This window comes from Cygnus atratus, chromosome 2, assembly GCF_013377495.2.
Source record: "Cygnus atratus isolate AKBS03 ecotype Queensland, Australia chromosome 2, CAtr_DNAZoo_HiC_assembly, whole genome shotgun sequence".
Lineage (NCBI taxonomy): Eukaryota > Metazoa > Chordata > Aves > Anseriformes > Anatidae > Cygnus > Cygnus atratus.
The window spans coordinates 136363546-136385567 of NC_066363.1; the positions used below are offsets into that span (position 1 = coordinate 136363546).

General features: G+C 45.8%; 2 protein-coding genes across 4 annotated transcripts in view; one reads left to right on the plus strand and one right to left on the minus strand.

Moving 5' to 3' along the window:
- INTS8 (integrator complex subunit 8) overlaps positions 1-735 on the plus strand; it is a 22487-nt gene extending 21752 nt beyond the window's left edge. The window contains exons 25-27 of the mRNA XM_035546358.2: positions 48-112; positions 207-250; positions 453-735. Of these exons, the coding sequence (XP_035402251.1) occupies positions 48-112; positions 207-250; positions 453-569 (226 nt within the window). The 3' untranslated portion in view covers positions 570-735. The remainder of the gene's footprint in view (positions 1-47; positions 113-206; positions 251-452) is intronic.
- CCNE2 (cyclin E2) lies at positions 639-13910 on the minus strand. Of its 3 annotated transcripts, none has more exons than XM_035546359.2 (12): positions 13829-13910; positions 12168-12206; positions 11976-12084; positions 11730-11789; positions 10458-10609; positions 8232-8367; positions 5956-6102; positions 4664-4759; positions 4283-4417; positions 3359-3470; positions 2362-2516; positions 639-1969 (listed from the first exon to the last, which is right to left on the minus strand). In XM_035546359.2, exons 2-12 carry the CDS (start codon positions 12179-12181, stop codon positions 1868-1870), a joined length of 1218 nt encoding a protein of 405 aa, XP_035402252.1. In that variant the 5' UTR covers positions 12182-12206; positions 13829-13910; the 3' UTR covers positions 639-1867. The 3 variants fall into 3 exon arrangements, with proteins under 3 accessions (XP_035402252.1, XP_035402253.1, XP_050564883.1); XM_035546360.2 differs by having other exon boundaries at positions 11730-11786; positions 13829-13893; XM_050708926.1 differs by having other exon boundaries at positions 892-1969; positions 12168-12202; positions 13829-13859.
- Positions 13911-22022: the final 8112 nt, after the last annotated feature.

The following is a 22022-nucleotide window of genomic DNA, read 5'->3' on the forward strand; positions in this document are numbered from 1 at the left end:
TGTCCATATGGAAATGTGGGTTACTAATCCAACCTGTTTTCTTTCAGTCATGATGCCATGGATTCCTATTATGAATATATTTGGGATGTCACAATTTTGGAATACTTGACATGTATCCTTGTGTTAGAATACTACTAGTTTATAGTAGCTGCTCATGGCTGGAGAAAGTGACTTCGTGCACGTGTTTTTCCTTAATTTACCTTCAGATCTCCACCACAAAAGAGGTGAGACCGACAAGAGGCAGATAGCGGTAAGTTAGCACAGGGTGCTGTGGGGGACATCTTAGTGTTTCTTTCCATCCCTGAAGCAGTCTTTGAAAATAATTGCCACTTCCACTTTTAATTTCATTGCATAATTCTTAAAAGTCTGGATGCTGATGTAAACTTGTGTTCAGCTGGTTTAGCTTTACTGGAATGACTGCTGCTAGTGATGCCTCTCCTCTTTTGTTTAAGATAAAAGCTATTGGCCAGACAGAGCTGAATGCCAGTAACCCTGAGGAGGTCCTACAGCTCGCTGCACAGAGACGAAAGAAGAAGTTTCTTCAAGCGATGGCAAAACTTTACTTCTAGGCTAATGGTGGAAGACCACTATGAAATTTGTGAAAAGGGAGAAAAAAATTCTTCCACAACTTTATTTTAAGAATTCATTTAAATTTTTATACAACATTTACAGTCTGGTATCTCTCATTTAGAAATAGATGAAATCTTATAATAAAACCCCGTATCTTTACAAACTGTACAGAAGGCCTGAAACAACAACTTCAGCTATTTCCACGAGGGAGTGGTTGAAGAAGCTCTGAATTCAAGTTTGGGAACTTAGTGGAAAAGAGCTTCATGAACTGCTCAGCGCTGAGTTGTCCCTGAAGGGGGCACAGGTAGGAGCACCTTGAAGAGGGAGGGGGCCTGGCAGCCGTATCGCCCAGTACTGTCCCTTCATCGACAGAAGTTAAGCACCTCACATGCAGAGGTAGTAAACATTCCAAGGAAAACACAGTAGTTAATGCTGTTCATGAACACTGATAAAACATAGCTCTACAGTTGCTACCTAAGTGGACTTGAGTGGTCGTAGAATACCAGCAATTCACTTCTTTCCTACCCTCCAGTTCTAGCTATTTTTGTTTTTAACTGTTGCACGTTTGTGGGTGGGTCTTGTAAAACAGAACTCCTTCCTTCAAGGACTGTACTTCTTCCAGTTAGGTTACTTCAGCAGCACGCTTCTGTTCGTACTGTTCCCTGAGGTCAGTGGTATGCTGGATCTTAAGTTTATGGCAGCCCTAAAAGGTGATTTATCCCCCTCCTACGGAACTAAACCTTGCTACAGGGCTGGCTCTACCTTAGCCCAACAGCAGAGTGGTTTCAGAACAGTAAACTGCTTACTCACTGACCTCTGTAATACTGCACCTGAGCTCATAGCTGACTAACTTACAGGCAAGAGAAGAAAGGTCAAGAAGAGGTAATATGTACAAGCTGGCACCGCGTTCTCCTGTATGGCTATCCCAAGTTAAAGCACAGTGACATGTAAGTGAGCTGAGTGGACCAACTGTGCCACTCAGCCCTTTCAAAGCATGTTCTTGAAATTCATAAATTAGGAATGTTCAGAGTTGAACTGAGTCCTACGTGAGAAGAGACTAAAGTAGTCCAGCCTCCCGTGATGACACAGGCAGGGATGCTTGGTCTGAAACTTCTTTTTTCAAGGCTGTAGGAAAATGCTGGTCCCCATTTCCATCTGATGCTCTGTTGGACATGTCTTACTGCTGAAGTCTTGAGTATCATTAAAGAGCATTGAAGTGAGTCAACTTTAGTGTGGTCTTGTTTCGAAGCACCTGGTCTTGGTTCTAAAACTGATCACGATGTTTGTTGTCCATCTTTCATTTCTTCTCTGTGCTTTTGGGAGGTGTTATTATTCCTGCTGTTGATACAGGTGATAACTGACCTGGGGCAGTAGACACTACTCCACTATTAACTTCTTCCTGTACAGAAGGAGAAAACAACAGTTAATACCAGGGCAAGTTCTACTTTTTATCTTATTAGTTGGCAGCAGCTTTTCCCCGTAGTGCTGGTACAATTTTAATAATACAGTTAGGTCACAGAGTATAAAATGAAAGAGATACTAAACAACACAGTAAATATTACTGTATTTTAAACACTTTAACCGGTAATTCTAAGGTATCTACATCTTTGCTTATGGCTTGTGCATGTTATGCTAAAGGATGTGTATGTATTCATTTCCATGCCCATGTTGGCTCAGGCGAGCCAGCCCCGGTGCTAGCAGGTAGCTGGCTGGCCAGCCTTAGCTGCCTCAGGACAAGGAGTGTGTAATGCACACTCAAGCATCTGAACCGTAAATAGACAAGCCACCTACCAGCATGTCCAAGTAGTTTGTGTGCGTCTGGATATTATGTCTGTCTTCTGCTGCAACCTTCTTAAAATTCTTCAGTTTCACAGGGACTTTTCTTGCCACATTCACAAAAGGAACCATCCACTCTGCGCATTCTGAAATGCTGTCCCAATCTAAGCCTGTAGGATAAAGCACAGTAATAACGTTTAAAAACATGGAGCGGGACAGTCTTTACTGGCTAAAATTCCTAAAGTGTTTAAGTGTTCCAAGTTTAAAATAAGTAGTACTGCAGATTAGAAAAAAAAATCAGGAACATCCTCCCCAAAATCCCCAGCATTTCCTTGTGCTTCTTACTTAAAGATGTAGAGGCAGCGGGCCTCCTGAAAGCAGCTCTATGGCCAGTAGGGTTTCTGTTATCAGGAACAATTACAGTTACAGCTTACCCTACTGTGACTTTTTCACTTGAGTGAGATTTTTTTGGTTCACACTATAAGAAAACCTGCATCATATCATTGTCCTTTAAGGCACCTTATGCAGTGCACAAGTGCTGAACTTAAGTGTTTTTTGTTTTTTTTTGGACTTTGTAAGGGACACACTTGTAGGAATTAGCCACAAAGGTTCAATGCCATTGGCAGCCAGGAGTGACTGTCTAAAATTACATTTAAGGAGTCAAAGTCACCAAGTAATGTACAGTTGATGACTCCCAAAACAATTAATTCATAGAGGAGCAGTGTCAACCTAAAAGCAAGAATCTCCTTAATTTCTCCTTAGTTTCCTTCGATAAGACTGCTTTTTGAAAGTGCGTCCTTCTCTCTCAAGTCTTGGCAACATCTGAAACAGAAGGAAGCAAAATCTGGGGGGGTGAGAGGGACCCACAGGGCAGAGGAATGAACCATTAGTGCCTGCGCGGCTTTTGCTCTTTTGCAGCCTGATTGACCAGCTCGCTCTCAGCAGCATCAAGGATGTAACAGCCTTCAGAAGTCACGGCCTAACAAGACAAAAACGTACAAAAACTTCTTACCTGAAGCTTTCTTAACTACATCAATTGAGGTATAGTGGCAGAGTGCAGCAGCAGCTAGTGTTCTGTACTGGAAGTCCAACGAGTTCACATCCAGAATACACAGGTCTAAGAGCTGAGGAAACAAGAGTTGAGGATATAAGAGTTACAAATTTCAACAAGATAACTTTACTATAAGCCTACCCCAGGAACTGCTCTGCATACACTAGCCCTCCCGCAGTCCATGGTCTGCAGCCCCGCTCTTTTCAGAATCAATCGCACGCATCTGGTTTATCTGCAGCACCAGGTTCAATTAGAGGAGGTCTGACAGTGTTATAATGCAAACCACTTTGTACTTCTACCAGTAACATGCAAGGCGATTCGCTTGCACAGATTGAGGTACAACTTGAAACTCAACAGAGCTCCAGGAAGGTATTTGCTTAAATAAAGACATTACAGAGCAGCTCAGGGAATTTGGTCTACTCTAGTAAGCCTCTGAGCCTGGACATGTATCCATAAAAGAGGAACCGCAGTAGTTTCAGGATAGAGCGGAAACACTCCTCACACTACCTTCTAGCCCAAGTACACAGAAACACTGTTACAAAGGACACAGGTAAAACAGTTAACTGTCCACAGAGGCTTGTGTTGTGCACCCTCCAGAGCTGTTGCCACTGCCGGCTGTTCCCAGAGCACTGCATTACGTGGTAATATTTCTAGTGTACAGAAAAGTCTTAAGATATCTGAGAGCAGGGAGACCAGAGACACACGGATGCTTCTCCTCAAAATTTAGCATGAAGGTGTCTGGCAAAGTCAAACTTGCACATTCCTTAAAGTAAGAGGTGAGGTGAACCAAGGAAAAGTATTCTCTAACAGCTTATAGGGGCATAAAATTCACTCGTGCTTGTAATCACTCTAAACCAGTGCTTTCCTATACAGGTAACTACTTACCTGTGCTATCTGAATGAATTTTTCCTGAGAATACTGAGGTAGCAACACTTTCGGAACATCCTTCAGAGCATCCACCTGAAGGTAGAGGTTCAGCCAAGAGACGATTGTCACAGGACAGAGTTCCCATTTTAAAGCCTGTAAAGATTAAACAAACATTTAAGCTCCCAAAACCATGCAAGAATTGTTTCGTGCTCTGATCTTTTTTCCCCATACATCCCCCTTCTGAGTTAGCTCAATTTATTGCACAGATTCTCAAAAATTTCAAGTCCAAGTACTCATTTTACATTGCATGCCTACCACTTTTTGAAGAAAGTGACATAAAAATACAAGTTTCAGCTGAAGTGAGATTTCAGTTGGGACTTAAAAACACAAAGCTATTACCTTTAACATAATAAGTTCCATTCTTACAATATCGTCTTCACTGCAAGCACCATCAGTGACGTAAGCAAATTCCTGTATTTTTGGAGCATAGATTTCCTTTGAAAGGAAGAAGAAAAAAAAGTCAGGATTAGAGTGCCTTATGATTCTAGGAAAGCTTGAGAAGATGCTAGAAAATGCTTTTTAGACCATATTAAAATATTAACATAATTCACACTAGCAAAATGTTATATGAAGTGACTTGAAACTTGCGTGATAGGAGATACTCAAACAAGTAGGTTGTATGTTATCTGTTGTATAACATCACAAACTTACTGCAACCTTTTTAGCTTTGGGGGAAATAAATGCTGAGCAATTGGAACAACCCTTCATTAAAACTGTTTTCTACTCAGCCATGCCATTTGATATAAAAAAGTAAACACCACCCTGTTCTCAGAGCGCACTGCTGTGTTAGAAAACACTGATACAGCTTAGGCATAACATCAGCTAGTGGTGATGTACTCACACAGATTAAAAAAAAATAAAAAAGCTAGAAAATGGCAACAGAAAATCCCACAGCTGTCATAGCTGGCAAAATGGTGCAGAGATACTTAACATAATTTAGCCAACCTAATCTAATCAGGCCAGTTAGGGCCACGTGTAGGTGTTTTAGTAAGAAAGAACCTGCCAACAGAACTGCTTGTAGCACTCCACCTTGCTTTAGGAGCAACAGCTAGATCGGGGGGGGGGTTCCAAGTATAAAAATATCCCAAATTTGCCTCTCTGTTTAGCCTACCGTGCGCTATAGCCTATTTAGGAGATGGACAAAAACACGGTCTTGGCTCAGAGCTGTAGCGTGCAATGCAACGCATCACATCGCCATTGTTGCGCTGATTACATTATCCTCGAAATAAAAAACTCCACTAAATGGGTTTAAAGGGATATCAACCTGCTGTACAGGCTCGAGAGACAGGCTTGGTTTTGCTCAAGTCCCACACCCATTCCTGAGATTGTTTGCCAACTGCTCTGTATTTTGAAAAAGACAAAACGAAGCAGAACTGCTCCTAGCACGTTTGCATAACCTTTCAAGTTTATGTGCTCTCCCTCCCTGCTGCAGAGGAAAGGGAGGACAAAGACTACGCTCCAAGAGATTGATGCATGCACAACTGAAGGAAAAGGAAAAAAAAAAAAATCCCCTTCTGACCTGCAGTGCTGTATGTGTGCCACCAAGTTCAAAAGATTCAGACAGAAGAAATAAATATGTTACCACTGTCTTGGGTTACTTCGAACGTAATATCCTCCTCCTTGTGTCTTACCTCAAGCTTGGAGGCGATGAACAATGAGGTAATTCCTATCAGCTGGAGCATGCTCTTGTTAATGTTCTTTTGTGTCAACATGAATCTGTCAAAGAAGTCTTGAGCTAGGTAGAAGGTTTCCCTGTGGAGCGCATACACCTCACATACCTACAACAGAGGAAAAAAATCAATTTTCTGTTATAAAACCCAAGGTATGCACACTAAAGTATTCCAGCTTTGACGGTAAAACATAATATATACGATTTTATCTTTTACACCCACAAACTATCACACAGCCAGGTGTTTTAGGTGGTAGCGGTTAGTATGGGGCTTGGTATCTTCCACACTCTTCATCTAACCATGGGTTATCTACGATGTACTACCACACTTCCAAAGTATACTTTTTCCAACATTAATAGCATCCAACATCCTTAAAAAAATAAGAACAAAAAGCCAGAAGTTTTCCACTGAAAGAAAAGAGACTAACTGGGGACTGAGGGGGAGGAAAAAAAAAAAAAAACACACACACACTAACTTGCTTAATCAAGAATACTCTGGGTTCAAACCTCGTCACTGGCCTCCTCTTTTCTCTTATCTCTAACTGAATTTTGGTGGGTTTACCATAACTCCATCTTATCTGCAACCGTATCCCTTCTACAATTATAAGTGATTTATAGATATCTAACTAATTTCTAATCTACTTACAGACAACAAGGAAAAATATCCAGGCAGCAGATCCCAAGTAGATCTGACTTCCACCTCGCTTCCTTATTCCACTTGGATACAAAGTCAGAATAAAATCTCACTATTTATAGCTATTTCCTAAGAGAAGGTCGAAAGCCTGTTTGTGGATTACATCCCTTCCTGACCTTCGAAAATGCAACTAGTTGGCAGTAATACCACAGCTATTTTTATTTTTTCTTTTAAAAAAGAGCTGATGTAATATTCACAACCTGATGAGCTACTATGGAATGATTAATTACTGCTCCAGACAAGATTCACAACTAAAAAGGTCCATATCATGAATAAATGGTATAATTTCTATAGAAGTGTACTGGCCAAGCATAAATAATATTATTTGGTCATGTTAAGTATTATCTCTAACATGATGTCACAGAAGACAACGTAAGGAGCTACTGGAGAACTCAAAGCTGCTGTGATTTTACTCCACTGTGGCGTACAGAACCACTGAGCTAGACAACAGTAATTAAATCAATGTGATCAATTTCCAAACAAAAAAGTTTATTTCCTAGCAGCTCAAGATTAAGATAATTTAAAAATCACATCCAATTCAAAGGTGATGTGTAAATTGCACGTTAAAGGAAGCAGTGAAGCACAGAAGTGTAACCATCTTTATATTCACACCATATTTAAAAGACACACACCTCTTTCCCCCGAAACTCCCTGCTATCAGTACCGTTCAATCAAGACAGCAAGAGTGCCACCCTAACATCTGCTTCCTCGGGAGCACTTGGTATCACAGAACCGATAAACCTGCACAGATCCCTTCTGCTGATGAGCGAGAACTACGTGAGGCAAAGGCTGCTTTTGGCAGCAGCGATCGAATATGCTATAATACAGAGTGTTCTTGGAAACAGTTCCAGACCGTAGCTCTCTACAGCGCTAGCACTGCTTCGCGTGGGGTCGGCTGCCAAGAGTGAGAACCTCCATTTTGGCTGACAACGGGAACAGTCTGAAGCACAGCAACCAGCCTGGGATAGGGATGATCCATTTGCAATCCTTTTCAAACAAGAACCTGTCTGCATCAAGTGCCTTCAGGTGTCAGTCACTAACATACTTTCTTCTGCTCCCTCTGAAGGATATAATTAAACATTTACTAGTAAGTCAGAGAAGACTAGCGTTGGGGCAGGCATCTAAAGGCTCTTGACATAGACAGGGCCAGGGCGTTAACTCCAGTCCTCACTGCAGGTGCAGTTGTCTCAGATACACCTGAAGATGTAAAGCTGAAGCTCCATAAATAACCTGTTTACAGCTACTTCAACAGAAGTGTCCCACACCTAGATTTCCCCCGTTCCCAGGCAGTTATGCAGCATGGTAAGAACAAACATTTAGAACTGTTGCTTGCTGCCCTGTTGGGGATGTTGAGTGCCTCCTACCAGGAGATACTTAATGTAGCTCATCATGAAGATCAAAAGTAGTAACTTGTAACCCCTTTGTTGCAAGCTGGTTTGGGCATTTCCAGCACATTTTGCTATTGAATCTTTTACATAAAAGCTCTGCTTACATCTGCCTGCTTCACAGGCATAAGACAGCACAAAGCAACAAAAAGAACACACCTCTAGGAGCCAGTCTAACAGTATCGATCGCATGTGCGGTTGCAAACTAGAATGTAGTGAGGTGAAGTGTTTGCAGTGAGCGTATCTGTTCTCCTTCTTCAGGATGTTGAGCCAGACATCTTTGGAATTTCCCCAGCTACGGAGTGAAGTTACAGAGCACTGTAAGTATACATGCACCTTCACAAAAGGAGCATTAAAAACATGATTTATAGATATTCATGAACAAAAAGGCAAATTCTGCAGCCTAAAAGATCCTTACAGGAATTAGAAAACTGCAGGCGTACTTTGAACACTTACCACCACCACAGCAGCTTGCCAAGATCATCAGCAAGTCCAGTTTTATAGAGCAGCCAATAAAACTGAACACGTGCACCCCAAAGTTGCACGAGTTTCTTATTCTGCTTAGTTAGGTGGCCATTAACACACATAGCTCAGCCATTTTAGAACTTGGCTTTCCAGAGAGCAAGGTAGAAAACAAAACCCAACAACCACCTAAGAAACAGCACGCACAAAGTTGTCCGTCTCAGTTCTGGAAAGATATTGAGAGCTGGTGTTTAGAAAAAGGAAGGGACAGATGAGGCTTAAAAACAGGCCACTGGAATAAAAATTAAGTTCTCATTCATTGCTAACATAATTTATCAGCAGCCAAACCTACCTGGGAAGGAGAAAGAAGATGCCTAGATAATAAATACAATTTGGTTTTAATTTGGAATTGTTATAATGAATTGATGTGGGCTTTTTTCCCCTTCAATATTTCTCATCCTACAGTTACTAAGGAGGACAGGTTGTAATTAACGTAACCTCAATCTCCTTGTGAAGTCCCTGGAGTTACGTAGTTACCTTTCCCCAGGCAAGAGCGTAGAGAAATTGAACAGACCTCATCACTGGCACTGCCTACAAATTTCAACTCAGATCAGTTTCACTCTGCTGCCACCATAAATAAAAAAAAAAAAAAAACGCGAGAGATACTTGCTTAATGCACAACTCTCTCTTAGTGGCCAGGCATCAAGAAATCTCCTATCACAATCTTCCTGCTGCAATTAGGAAAGTATGAATAAGGCAGTAGAGAGTAAACAACCCTCTCCTTTGGGTAATCGGAAAGGCTGGATCACAGCTTTACCAGGTGCCTATTGACAAGAGGTGAACATCAAGGATGAAACTCCTTGTGTGGAATTCTGTGCCTGAACACGTCTTTGGGATCCAGCAGTTTCCAGCAACTTTCTAAAGGCATATATCAAATTCCTTCCTTCACTTTATTTTTAAATAAAGAAGTGCTCCGCACTAGGCTTTCACTCACAGAAATACACTCACAGAAATAGTTATTTGCCAGATACAGGGAAGAGTATATTGCCCTTTAAAACACAGTTCAGCAATATACAGCAAGTTTGGGAGTAATACTGAGAAGAGCAGTCAAGTTCAAAGCTTGGTGAAAAAGGCCCCTGACAGATGGACCTACTGCTTTGCACTGAGGCAGAGTGCACGCGCCATCTCCCAGTTCCAGCCAAGTTTTAGCCAGAACCATGTGAAAACATGGCGTATCTGGCCAGGTCTTCTGAAAGTAAAGCTTTACATTCTGGTTCTCTCCTCATTCACTTCAGCAGTAGTTCTCTGTAGTGCACTGCAGGAAATTTGGCAGCTCCTTCATTAATTACTGGGCTGATATAAACAGCAATTGGGATACTTATCTAACACACCTGAATGTCTAAGAAACTCAGAAATCAAAAAATCCTCTCTAGTCAGCTAATCCGTCCTCTGGAAACGGTTTCTGTCAATATACTTGAAGAATACTAACATAAAAGTTTCGCAAGAAATATTCTGCTTGGGTGATTATCCTTTCCCCTTCAGCAACATCTTCATTTAAACATTTTAAACATTTAAACATTTTAAGTTCTTGCAGAAAACTTTGCTTAGTATTTTGGCCACTTTGTTGGTCACTCAGTTTCAACGACACAAAGAAGGTTAGTTTTAACCACTGTGCGCCTCTTAAGAGCTTATAAGTTATAAAAGGATAAATCCGAAAGGCAAAAGTGATCTGTTCAGTGCATTTATAAGATAAGCAATAAAACCTGTGTTTTTCTGGACATTGAACTGTTTGTGGGATGAGGAGACAAGTAGAAGAATGGGTTGCATATTGTCCACTATTAGACAAACACAACAGCATCAGATACGACAGTAGTTCAGCATATGTGATAAGACAATTACATCTGCTGTATCTGGTCAACTTACTTGAGTTCCGGCAAAGGCGATGGATTTATGAAGAGGTTTCTGAACCTGTATTTTTTGAATCTTGAAAAGTCAGTGGTTACCGATTCTTTGTGAGGCGTTTCAATAATTATGCAAGGTGAGATGCCTCCTGTTATCGTGGGCGGCCAACAGCTCTGCAACATAAACAAGGTGTCTTTTAAACGTTGGTTTTACTAGGATAGAAAGAGAGGAAGATTATAGTAACAACAACGTTTGTAATGTGCGTTAGTTTTTTTGGACCTCGAAATCAATTTGAGAAACCAAAGGAAGAGAGCGACAGACTAAATGCCAAAGTCTTTTGCAGCAGAGAGACAGAAAACATATGAACGAGTTTGACAAATCCAAGGAACTCAGCTTGAGGAGATCTGTCATTGGTTTATGAACCCACATGCAGTATATCTATTGCTTGAGCTCTACAGCTACAGTACCTAACAAAAAGGTACTTACTGCTACTAGAAAACAAGACAGTAGGTTGCTGGTCCTATCTACTTATCTATTCAGAGGGAAAAGAAAGGAGAGGGTGGAGGTTCTACTGCTTCTCAGTGGAAATTCAGCAACTGGTTATCTTCCAATTTAGTACTCCAGGGAGGAGCCACCCATCTCAGCTCCAGAGCTAGATACCCACCGAGCAAGCAGCAGCTGCGAACTATCTCTCAGCTTGCCAATGCCAAACATGCAATGACTCCAAAGGAGGGCAACCTGAAGTTATTTCATGCAAAAAGGTTCAGAGAAAGAATTCTATATTACTTCAGCTAAGTGTGTAACTTGATTCACTGTTACTTATTTGGTTGTACATAACCAATAAAACCAGGGAGGTATCAAGTGCGTGAAGCATATGTAGTGCTGTAATGGCTGACAGCCTTCAAAATGGTGACAACTGAGCTTTAATCATGTTCTGTGGATTTAGGGGGATCCCACGGACAACGAATGGCAACACCTGCCCCTGAACACAGGAACATTTCCTACACAGTCATCTTGCAGTGTAAGATACGTATCATTTCCTTACTGTATCTAAAGCTATTTAGTCAGAATCAAGCAACTATCCTAGGAGTTAAGTTAGTTCTAAAACTCTCTGTAAAAAGTAAAAAAAACATATAAAGAGATGCTAAGTTGCAGAGCTGACATACTTTCTATACCTGAAGGTAGAAAATTGCCTTTTCCAATACTTCCTAGCATGGAATGCATGACTTCACACCCACCAATATTAACCAGACTCCCTCACCTAGTTTGAACTAGCATTCAGAATTGAGTCACCTTAATTTCATATTGATGTTTTTTGGCAATTTTCCCATCTTCTTTCTTCTTAATCTCCTGCTAAAAAGAGAGAGATATGTCAGTAGATTGATCATGACCACCAGCACACCCACCTCTAAAGCTAAAGGAGTTGTTGCTACTCCTGCCCCATTTTCTAATTCTGCAGAGAATTCTAATTTTCCCCATCCAAGTGACTGGGCTAACTTGCAATATTATTAAATTTTTCAAGTCATCCATATTGGTCACCTCTGCTGTTCTCCTTTTTCTGGTCTGGAGATGTTCTGGTGCCTGCAGTTCCTGTGAAGACTCCTCTTGACACGACAGTGGCTGCTGCTGCTTGGCTTGCAATCGGCTACTGCAAAGAGACGCGCACCGTTAGGAGAGGGGCAGCGAGATGAATGCAGATTAGCAGGGCGTACAGTAATGCTGACGGTTTACCTGCGTCTTGACATCTTCTTCGGGTCCTAGGATCTCTACCTGGGCCGAAGGAATAACAGAAGGTGAGTCAATGCATTCTCAAAGAGCTGGGAGTAAGATCTGTACTTTGAGATGGTATCACACAATGTCACCCACTGAACCACGTCCCCAGGCACCACGTCCAACCTTTCCTTGAACCTCCCCCCCCCAGGGACGGTGACTCCACCACCTCCCTGGGCAACCCGTCGCACTGCCTGACTGCTCTCTCTGAGAGGAAATGTCTCCTCATTTCCAGCCTAAACCTCCCCTGGGCTGTGAAAGCCATTTTCCCTGAAAGGGAAGGGGCAGAGGGGCAGGTCGGGCTGGGGCACGGGGGGCACACCCGGGGGGCAGCAGCTCCCCCGGGGGAGCCACCCAGCCGGGTCCCGGCCCCCACACCTGCCGTGCCGTGCCGTGCCGAGCCGTGCCGAGCCGCCCGCGCTCCCGCCGGCCCCGCAGCGCCGGTTCCGCGCCAATTTGCAGAGAGCGGGGAGGCAGAGCCGGGCCTGCGCCGTGCCGAGCCGAGCCGTGCCGGGCTGTGCCGTGCCGAGCTGGGCTGAGGGGTCCCGGCTGGTCCCGGGGCCAAGCGAGGCCGCGGAGGGGGGAGCTGGGGGAGGGGGGCGCCGCCGCTGCCCGCGCTCGCTTCTCCCTCCAAAAAGCGCCGAGCCCCCGCCGCCCCCCTCTTCCTCCTCCTCCTCTTCCTCGCCCCTGGGTGACGGGTGCCTGGGGGGTCTGCTGGAGGGGGCAGGGCAGCGCCGAGACACCCCCCCCCCCCCCCCCCCCCCCTCAGCTCCCGCCTTGAGGCGAGCCAGGCTCCCTCCAAAACCTGAGGGGAACGGGGTGAGGGGGGGTCCCCGCACAGCACCCCCACGCTCACGGGGACCCCCAGGCTCAGGGGGAGCCCCCCCCAGCGGGGACCCCTCATCTGAGGGGCGTTTGGGGGGGGGGGGATGGGACCCGCACCCCCCTCACCGCGGGGACAGGGGGGCACGGCGGGGAACGAGCCCCCTCCCGGCCGGGTCCGTGTCCCGGGGGGGCCTCGACCCGCGGCGGGGTGCCGGCGGGCGGGCACCCGAGGTCAGCCCGCCAAGAGGCACGGGGCCGGCTTCCCCGCCCCCACCGCGCCCGTCTCCCTCCAAAACCTCCAAAAACCTCCAAAAACCCCCAAAACCCGGCCGGCAGCGCGGGCGGGCGGCCCCCGGCCCCGCTCACACCGGCACCCCCCCGAGGGCTTTGATGGGGGGTGGGGGGAGAGCTGGTTGGGGGTCAGATGGGGCCGCCCCCAACCTCGCTTCCAGCCGCTCTCCCTCCAAAACGGTGCCCGGGCGGGAGGGCTGCCCGCCTCGCCGCTCTCCTCCCGCCGCCGCCGCGGTGCCCTCGGCTCCCCCCGGGGCTGTGCCGGTACCACCGGTACCAGCACCCCCGCCATCACCCCCATCATCATCATCATCACCCCCATCATATCATCAGCAGCATCCCATCAGCAGCATCACCAGAAGCAGCAGCACCACCACCAGCAGCACCCCCAGCAGCAGTATCCCCACCACCATCCCCCCCCCACACACACACCTGCACACCGGAGCCCCCCCCGCACACCGGTTTCCCCCCCCCCCACCCCGGTCTCGGCCCCACTCCCCGCGCACCTCCGCCGCCACCGCCCGGGCCGCTCTGCTCAGCTGGCGCCGGCGCCAAGCCGCTATATACCGCGGCTCGAGCCCGCGCTGCGCATGTGCGAGGGCGGCAGACAGCTCCGCCGCCCCGCCCGCCGAAACGCCGCCCCGCCGCCAGGACCCCCCGCACCCCGTTACCCCCCCCCCCCCGCACCCCGTTACCCACCCCCATCCGCATCGCCCCCCGGGGAGCGTTACCGCCGCCTCCTCCCCGCTCACCCGCACCCGCCCTCCCCGGCTCGCCCCCAGCCCTGCCGCATCCCCGCGCCGCGCCCCGCCGGCCCCACCCCCGGTACCCCCATCCCGCCCCGCCCGGTGCCGGGGCCGCTCCGAGCCGTGCCCGCGCTCCCCGCGGTCCCCGCGCCCGCCGCGTCCCCGCCCCGGGGCGGAGCCGCCGCCCGCTGCCGCCAATGGGGGCCCGGCTCCGGGCGGCAGCGTGCAGCGGGCGGCGGAATGTAAACACGGCCCCGCCGCCCCGCCCTGAGGGAGGCTCCGCGCCCTCAGCGCCTGGCGGGTCCTCGCCCTGAGGTGGAAGCTCCCCGGGTAGTCAAACCGACCTGAAATTGTCAGATCCGAGGGGAAAAAAAAGGGGCTTCTCCTCAGCTTTCCCTGAAAAGTCGCCCCCAAATGTGGGTTTGGGCTGTCAAAGCAGCGCAGCACCGGGTGGGAGCAGGGAATCATAGAATCATTAGGGTTGGAAAAGATCTCCGAGGTCATCTGGTCCAACCATACCCCTACCACCAATGTCACCCACTAAACCGTGTCCCCAACCACCACTCCCCTACCACTGGTATCACCCATGTCCCCAAGCACCACCCCTGTACCGCCAGTATGACTCGTGTGCCTCACCCCCCTACCACCAGCATCACCCATGTCCCTAAGCACCACGTCCAACCTTTCCTTGAACACCCCCAGGGACGGTGACGCCACCACCTCCCTGGACAACCCATCCTAACACCTGACTACCTGCCCCAGGAGCCCCTGTTGCCCCCACACCTCCTCACACACAGCCCGCATCCGTCTGGAGTCACCCAAAAATGGCACCTGCAGGCCCAGCAGGGACATCCCCCAGCCAAGATAAACCTCACTTCTAGGAACTGCTAATCCCACACAATCCACTGGCAAGCAAGGACCTCACACTAGTTAAACCAAAGAAAACCCTCTTTTTCGTTTTATTTCATTTCTCTTAAAAACACACCATGGAGACATGCCATCAACACAAGGCTGCGCACAGCCATTTTAGACACGGGAAGCAACTGGTGCTTTCTCTCTTTTGCAGAGCAAAACACCCGTGAAGACACGCCACAGCTGCCTTCAAGTAAATCCACCTCATCATTGTTTTCTTCACTTCTGCTTTTTCTTTTCCCAAGTGTAATGCTACCAAAGAGTAAACATATCTGTATCTTACAATATCTATTGTAGTAATTAACCACGATAACCAGGTTTTGGTGCTTACCTTCTCATGGCTTTGCCATTTTACGGAGCAAGAAGAAAGGCAGCGCAGCTCACCAAGGTGTTATGGCAGCATCACTGACAGCATCTTAACAGATGATGGGTTTTGGGTATCCAGGGCCATCTCTCACCTGCAGGTGCTTCCAGCTCCTGGCAGCATGGGGACAATGATTCCTTGCAAACCTCAAGCAAAACAGCGTGCACAACCATGGCATGAGGTGGCCATTGAGCTGCCCAGCCTCCTCAGCTCTGCAGAATGGCTATTCCCATCCTTATCATGAAGGAAATCTTCCGTTCGTGGCTCAAAAGGGATGAAAAGCAAAATCACTATCATCCGTTCAGGCCTACTGACACTTAGAAACAATCTTTGCGAACTGTCTGTATTCCTCCAGCTTGTTTCAGGAAATATAACCTCTGCTGTAGTTCACGATGCCCAAAGTGGACACAGCCTGCAGCAAGGAGCTCTGCTAGGTGGTCCCTGCTGTACTCCACAAGCAGGACGCAAGATCCTGCTGTCTGGATCTATCTCCCACTCCATTGACTTCAGACAGGCTCCTGCACTTGGGCAAATATTAATGTAAATCTCACCTTGGGCCTGTAAGTGGCTTGCTGCAGTTCAAGCCCTGCCACATCTAACTTGTTAAAGAGATCTGGAAACTGCTGAACAGGCAGGCAGGAGAGGAGAGAGAAAGTACTTCTCCCTAAAAAAAAAAAAGCACCAGGCCTCAGGGATGTCAAATTGAGCACTCCAGCCAAAATGAGAGCAGCAAGGCAGTTTTGGTGCATCAGCAACATATTCTGTGGCACATCGTGAAAGGAGAATGGTGCAGAATGAATAGTATTTGAAAATTGATTGGATTAGGCCCAATAGGAGTGGGTCACGGCGCAAAGGCAGCAATGACTGTGCTGCTTGTTTCTCCACACCTTTTGCAGTGAGCAGCTGCAGGTTGCGTGCTGCTGGATTTGTGATTTTGGCTCAGTCCTGTAAGCATTCTGAGGCCCTGCCAGCAACTTCTCCCCTACATTTTGTGCAGTACAGAAAAAACAAAACAAAACAAAAAACCCACCCACGACTTTAGTTTGTAATAAAATCTTGCTGCAAACGATGAAATTATGATTTTAATGCAAGCTAATGTGCTGACCTTTTGATGTGGCAATAAAACTAAAGTGACTTAGCCCACATTGAGACATTACCAAATGAGTTAACAAACAGTACATCCTCTTTCACTGTGTGGATGCCTCCTAAAGGGGGATGAGTTTAAATGAGAGAATGATTTTTAAGCTTCTTGAAGCAGACTGCACTTACTAAGTAGTATTTGTGCTGGGATCCTGTAAGTCCTTTTAGAGTAGTCTGTGGTTTTCAAATTTTTCAAATGACCACTTCTCGACATGTTCCAGTGAAGATGTGAACCCCTTTAAAGATGGGAATTGCAGGGCCTTCCTCACAAGTTAACACAGCTGAGGATGTTTTTGTTGGCTCTCTGCGCGTGGATCTGTCGGAAGGAGCTCACAGCCTACTGGGGATCTATAAAGCCCAGATCCTGCTTAGCAAGCATGCTCAGTACTGCTCTTCTCCCAGGGCTTTTGAATCCACCTGGTTGGTCCTAAAGAAGGGAGCTATATTTCATTATAAACATTCGCACATGGCTACACCGTGATCAAAATTACATGGGATATATGCCTCCATATTCCTGTCTTGTTGCAGTAAAAGTTTTAGCATGGTCAATTTGCTTGTGCTGCTAGATTTTGTTTCTGAGTCACATCCATGTTGTCAAAGCCATTCAATAACTCAGTTAAAGGAAAGGGAACCAGGACTCTCATGTGGAAAAACCACATTGCTTTTAGGAGGAGATTTGAGTTTGTTTAGTGCAAAATGACTTCAGCTACCTGGACTAAGCAAAGCACCACAAAAAGCTTATACCCCTTCTAAAGAGGAATCCTTTAGCAGGATGTAATTTCCTTCCCTAATTGTTTTTATTCTGTTGAATAGCATGTGATAACTCAAAACCATAAGGTTTCAAAACCCTTGCTTTCTCTTAGAACCTATAAAGTTCTACTAGCTTCATGCTTGCTTCATTTCAGACTTTTTTTTACAAAAAGCCACGATCCGCTCTAATATGCATTAAGAAATATTTTAAGACCCTACAAAATTGACTGGTTGTTGCTTTTTTTTTATTATTATTATTTTGTTTTTTAATGATTTCAAGGGGAGAGAGTCCATATTACAGTTATTAAAATTTGTTAGATAAAAGCAAAATATAACAGAGTAAACTTTTTAATTGTAAGCATATGAATATGTCTTTCTCAGGCCAACACCAGCAACAGTGTAGACAGTGACTAATTATTGATAGGCAGTCTATATGACAATCAGATAAGCTCATGGGAACCAGCAGTAAGTTATTTTTATGACAGAAGAAAGATCAAGAGTAAGGTAACTGCAGAATCAGATCTACAACAACATAACATGATACAATGCTGGATTTCCTTTTTGCCTTGGTTTTTTTTTTTTCAATACACGTTTTTAAAAGTGGGTGGAGTGAGGAAAGCCAGCTATAGTTACCAACCTTCTAAACCTGCATTCAGAAGTACACACCATCACGTTCCCAGCAGTCATAAATCAAGCTAATGGAGTATCTTCTTCTGACTCTTGTTAGTAGCCTCTTTCTTTTTTCTTGAGATGATGTGACTTTCTCACTAGTTATCTTTTCTTTAATGCCTGTTTATACAGGAGGCATTCCATCCATGCTCTGTTAAGGACCCATATTCTTTCCTGTATCCGGACATTTAAACTCCCACTTTCAACACACAAAGGGGGAAACACCTTTGAAACAACCCTCCTCATACTTGATGGTTGATTTCCTAAGCAAAGCCCACACTCAAACTTCAATAACGACAGCATCTCTGCAGTAGGGAGCAGCACCTGTAACTAACAGCCAAATGTTGAATCTATCTTTGTCTACCTCTGCATTTGAGCTCCTGTCTGCAGCCCAGAAAAAATAACAAGACCTGATGTTTTCCAGCACTGCTTCACCACTGGGCTGTAAACATGAAACCTTTTGGAGCAGGAGCTAAGCATAGGTATGGAAAAAGAAGGAATCTCAGGTCACAAGAAAGCAAGTAAGACAATAACACAGTGCTTTCTTTATCAAAATACATTAACTTATCCTCACCGTGCTCTCCTACAGTGGGCAGCGTTTTAGGAAATATCACTTCCCTGCTGCCAGGAGCAGCAGGCTGCAGAGGTAGACCCTCTTCTCCCTGGCTCAGTCTCTGACTGCAGGCAGACGCAGCTCCTCATGTAGGTGACTCACATCACCTGGTCAAAAGCAGGGCCCTGAGCTCAGGTTTTTCCCTCCCAAGCATGCAAGGTGAAGAGTGTTTACAGCTGATGCTCCAGCTTTCAAGCACTGTAACAAAAACCTTTTTAATGCCTGGGACTAAGACTTTACTTATGATTCACCATAGCCCTGACCGTGGCTATGATTAGGGCACATCATGGACTTCTCCAGAGGCAAGAATGATGTGCAGGAAATAATAACTGCACCAAACGACACACTGTGAGGAGATATTGGGTAAAGATGAATCTATTAATTCAGCTGCTTGCTGGTTTCTCACTGGCCACAGAAGCCAAATTCCTCTCTTTCCTCCCCATTTAATACAGACAACGTTCACCTCCTATTCCTCAGTTTCACACCACAGATCGGTGAGTTAGAGGTGAACTGCACCACTGGGTATAGACAAGGGATACCTCTGCCCACATCAGCCCTCCCTTTCTTATTCATAATCCCATCTTCTTTCTTTCCTTGCAGAAATTGGTAGCAGCTGGCCGTTAACCACATGCCCCCAAAACTTGAGGCCTCCCTACCCCTTTCCACCTCACTCTACCTCTACCAATTCTCAGCAGAGCCCCACTACAGGGAATATGGGATTATTTTAGCACTCAGAATGATCTTAGGGCATAATCACATTTTCATTATATTGCCTGACTGGGTCATTTTGTTGCTTCGACATAACAAAGTGAAAGTTGCGCTTGAGGAGAAAGTATAGACCTCAGACACAGCCCGTGTCTGCTGAGATCTGGAGTCTGCTACTGGCCTGTTTTTGTTACTCTTATCTGTTTTTTGCCTGTTTTTTTTTTTTTTGGCTATTATTCATTTTCCTTTGGTCATCCATGAAATTAACATAGTTAGCTCCCTCATTAAGGTACTTCGGGGCTCAACTGTCTACCTGCCTACAAAACTTTGAAACAAACACACATACAGGGTGGGTGGAGAATGGGTTGAGAGCAGCCCTGAGGAGAAGAATCTGGAGGTGTTGGTTAATGAGAAACTTGACATGAGCTGTCAATGTGTGCTTGCAGCCCAGAAAGCCAACTGTGTCCTGGGCTGCACCAAAAGCAGCGTGGCCAGCAGGGTGAGGGAGGTGATTGTCCCCCTCAGCTCTGCTCTCATGAGACCCCACCTGGAGCCTGCGTTCAGCTCTGGGGCCCCAGCACAAGGACATGGATCTATTAGAGCAAGTCCAGAGGAGCCCACGAAGGTGATCAGAGGGCTGCAGCACCCTTCCTATGAAGACAGGCTGAGGGAGTTGGAGTTATTCGGCCTGGAGAAGGCCCAGGGGAGACCTTACAGCAGTCTTCCAGTGTCTAAAGGGGGCTACAGGAAAGCTGGGGAGGGACTCTTTGTCAGGGGGTGTAGGGATAGGACAAGGGGGGATGGCTTTAAACTGAAAGAGGGGAGATTTAGATTAGATGTTAGAAGTTGTTCTTCACTCAGAGGGTGGTGAGGCACTGTCACAGGCTGCCCAGGGAAGCTGTGGATGCCCCATCCCTGGAGGTGCTCAAGGCCAGGCTGGATGGGGCTTTGGGTAACCTGGTCTGGTGGGAGGTGGTGGGAGGTGTCCCTGCCCATGGCAGGGGGGGGACACTGGGTGTGCTTTAAGGTCCCTTCCAACACAAACCATTCTGTGGTTCTACGTCAAGAGACTTTAACTTCTGAAGTCATACAGCAGTAGCTCCAAGATAGCATTTTCATGAAATAAAAGGCTGGCTGAGGAGCAAAACTTTATGCGCACCCTGTTAAGTCTCATTTCATTCCTATTTATTCAAATACCAACCTATTGTGACTATGCCATGGGAACAATCATGCCAGAGCAGCACTGGTTTGCTCTTCTAATGAGTCATTTCTGTATGTGCTAGGAAGCCTGAACCCTGCTTGCAAGTACAGCTGAACTGTGGAGGTGGCAACATTTTTTGGTTATAAACATGCACCAAAAGAATTCAGCTGAGGCAAAGAAAGCAGATACTGAGCAATTCGACAAGAAAACAGTGCTTCCATCAGTGTTACTTTTCAGAGAGCAGTAATTAGTATCATAGCTTCATCAGAGGTGTACAAGGATTTATATGAACAGGAAGTTAGGTTGTGAGAACTTCAGTCAATAGGATTCTGTTGATATGACTCTCTACACGAACATTTTTGTTTTGGCACTGAGAAATTAAAAAAAAACAGTTCATGATACTTTGGAGGATGTCCAACCTAAATTTAAAAAGCAGCATTAGGTCTGAACTAAGCACCCCCAAGAGGACCACTGTGAGTATAACTACATTGCGTTATCTGCATGGAAACGATTATACGAAATAATAGATCAAACTTTCTTCTGTAGAAACTATGTCTCAGCATACATTCACTGCTCTGATAAACATACAGGTCACAAAACATACATCTGAAAATGAAAGTTTTTACTCAGTGTTTGCTCTGGGACGACGGATGCTTTGTTGCGCAAATTCCATTTCAACACCATCAGTGAAATAGATCATTTTGTCCCCCGGTTTGTTCAAATTTAACAATTCAGCAACTACAATTGACAGAAGTGGCCTTTTGACGTTAACAATATACTTGATAAACACACATGGGGAAAAATGTAACTACCTGGAACCTGCTCTCCATCCTGTCACAGGCAGTGAGGGGGTAAAATCATAAGAAAACCCCGAGATACACAGATTTCCTTCAGAAAAGATTAACTCACGAGACACATATCTGCAGATAATGCAAGTTAATGAAGTGAAAGTAGCCAAAGAAATAAAGAATAAAGTAGTTTTTTTTGGTTGTTGTTGTTTTTCATACTGGCACCACTTTCATTTACACATGAAGTGAGGCTCGGCAGAACGAGTCTCATCATAGCTGTGAGAAGCTAAGCTGCTCTGTGGATTTTTCAGAGATATTTTCTGTTCAGAGGACCCAGGGAGGGAAAAAAACACTTAAGAACCATCAAAACTTCTATGGAAAAAGCCTGAATGCACACAGAGTTAGCAGCCAGCTAACTGGAATCATTCACTGATGAGGCCGGGGTTGGTGGACACAGACCAGGCTGAGGTGCTCACCACCTTCTCTGCCTCACCCTTGACCAGCAAGGTCTCCCAGGACCCTGAGCTTATTGAAAGGGTTCAAGAAGGAGAAGATCAACCAGCAGCAAGTGAGGATAAAATCAGGGACTACCTGCACAAACTGAACCCATACAAGTCCATGTGGCTAGGCAGGCTGCATCCCACCTTCTAAGAGACCTGGCTGGTGTCCTTGCAAGGCCACGCTCCATGATTTTTGAAAAGCTGTGGAGATCAAGGATCTCTGACCGCAGGAAAAAGCTAAGAGAACAATCCAGAGAAGACACTGAACCTGTTTCTTACATTTAAATGGAATTTCCTTTTATTTCAGATCAT

Coding starts and splice junctions, on each gene's coding strand:
- CCNE2 (XM_035546359.2), bottom strand. Junction 10,610..11,729: donor AACATCAATATGAAATTAAG/GTGACTCAATTC, acceptor TTTATGTTGCAG/AGCTGTTGGCCGCCCACGAT. Junction 2,517..3,358: donor TGTAGTTAAGAAAGCTTCAG/GTAAGAAGTTTT, acceptor TTTATCCTACAG/GCTTAGATTGGGACAGCATT.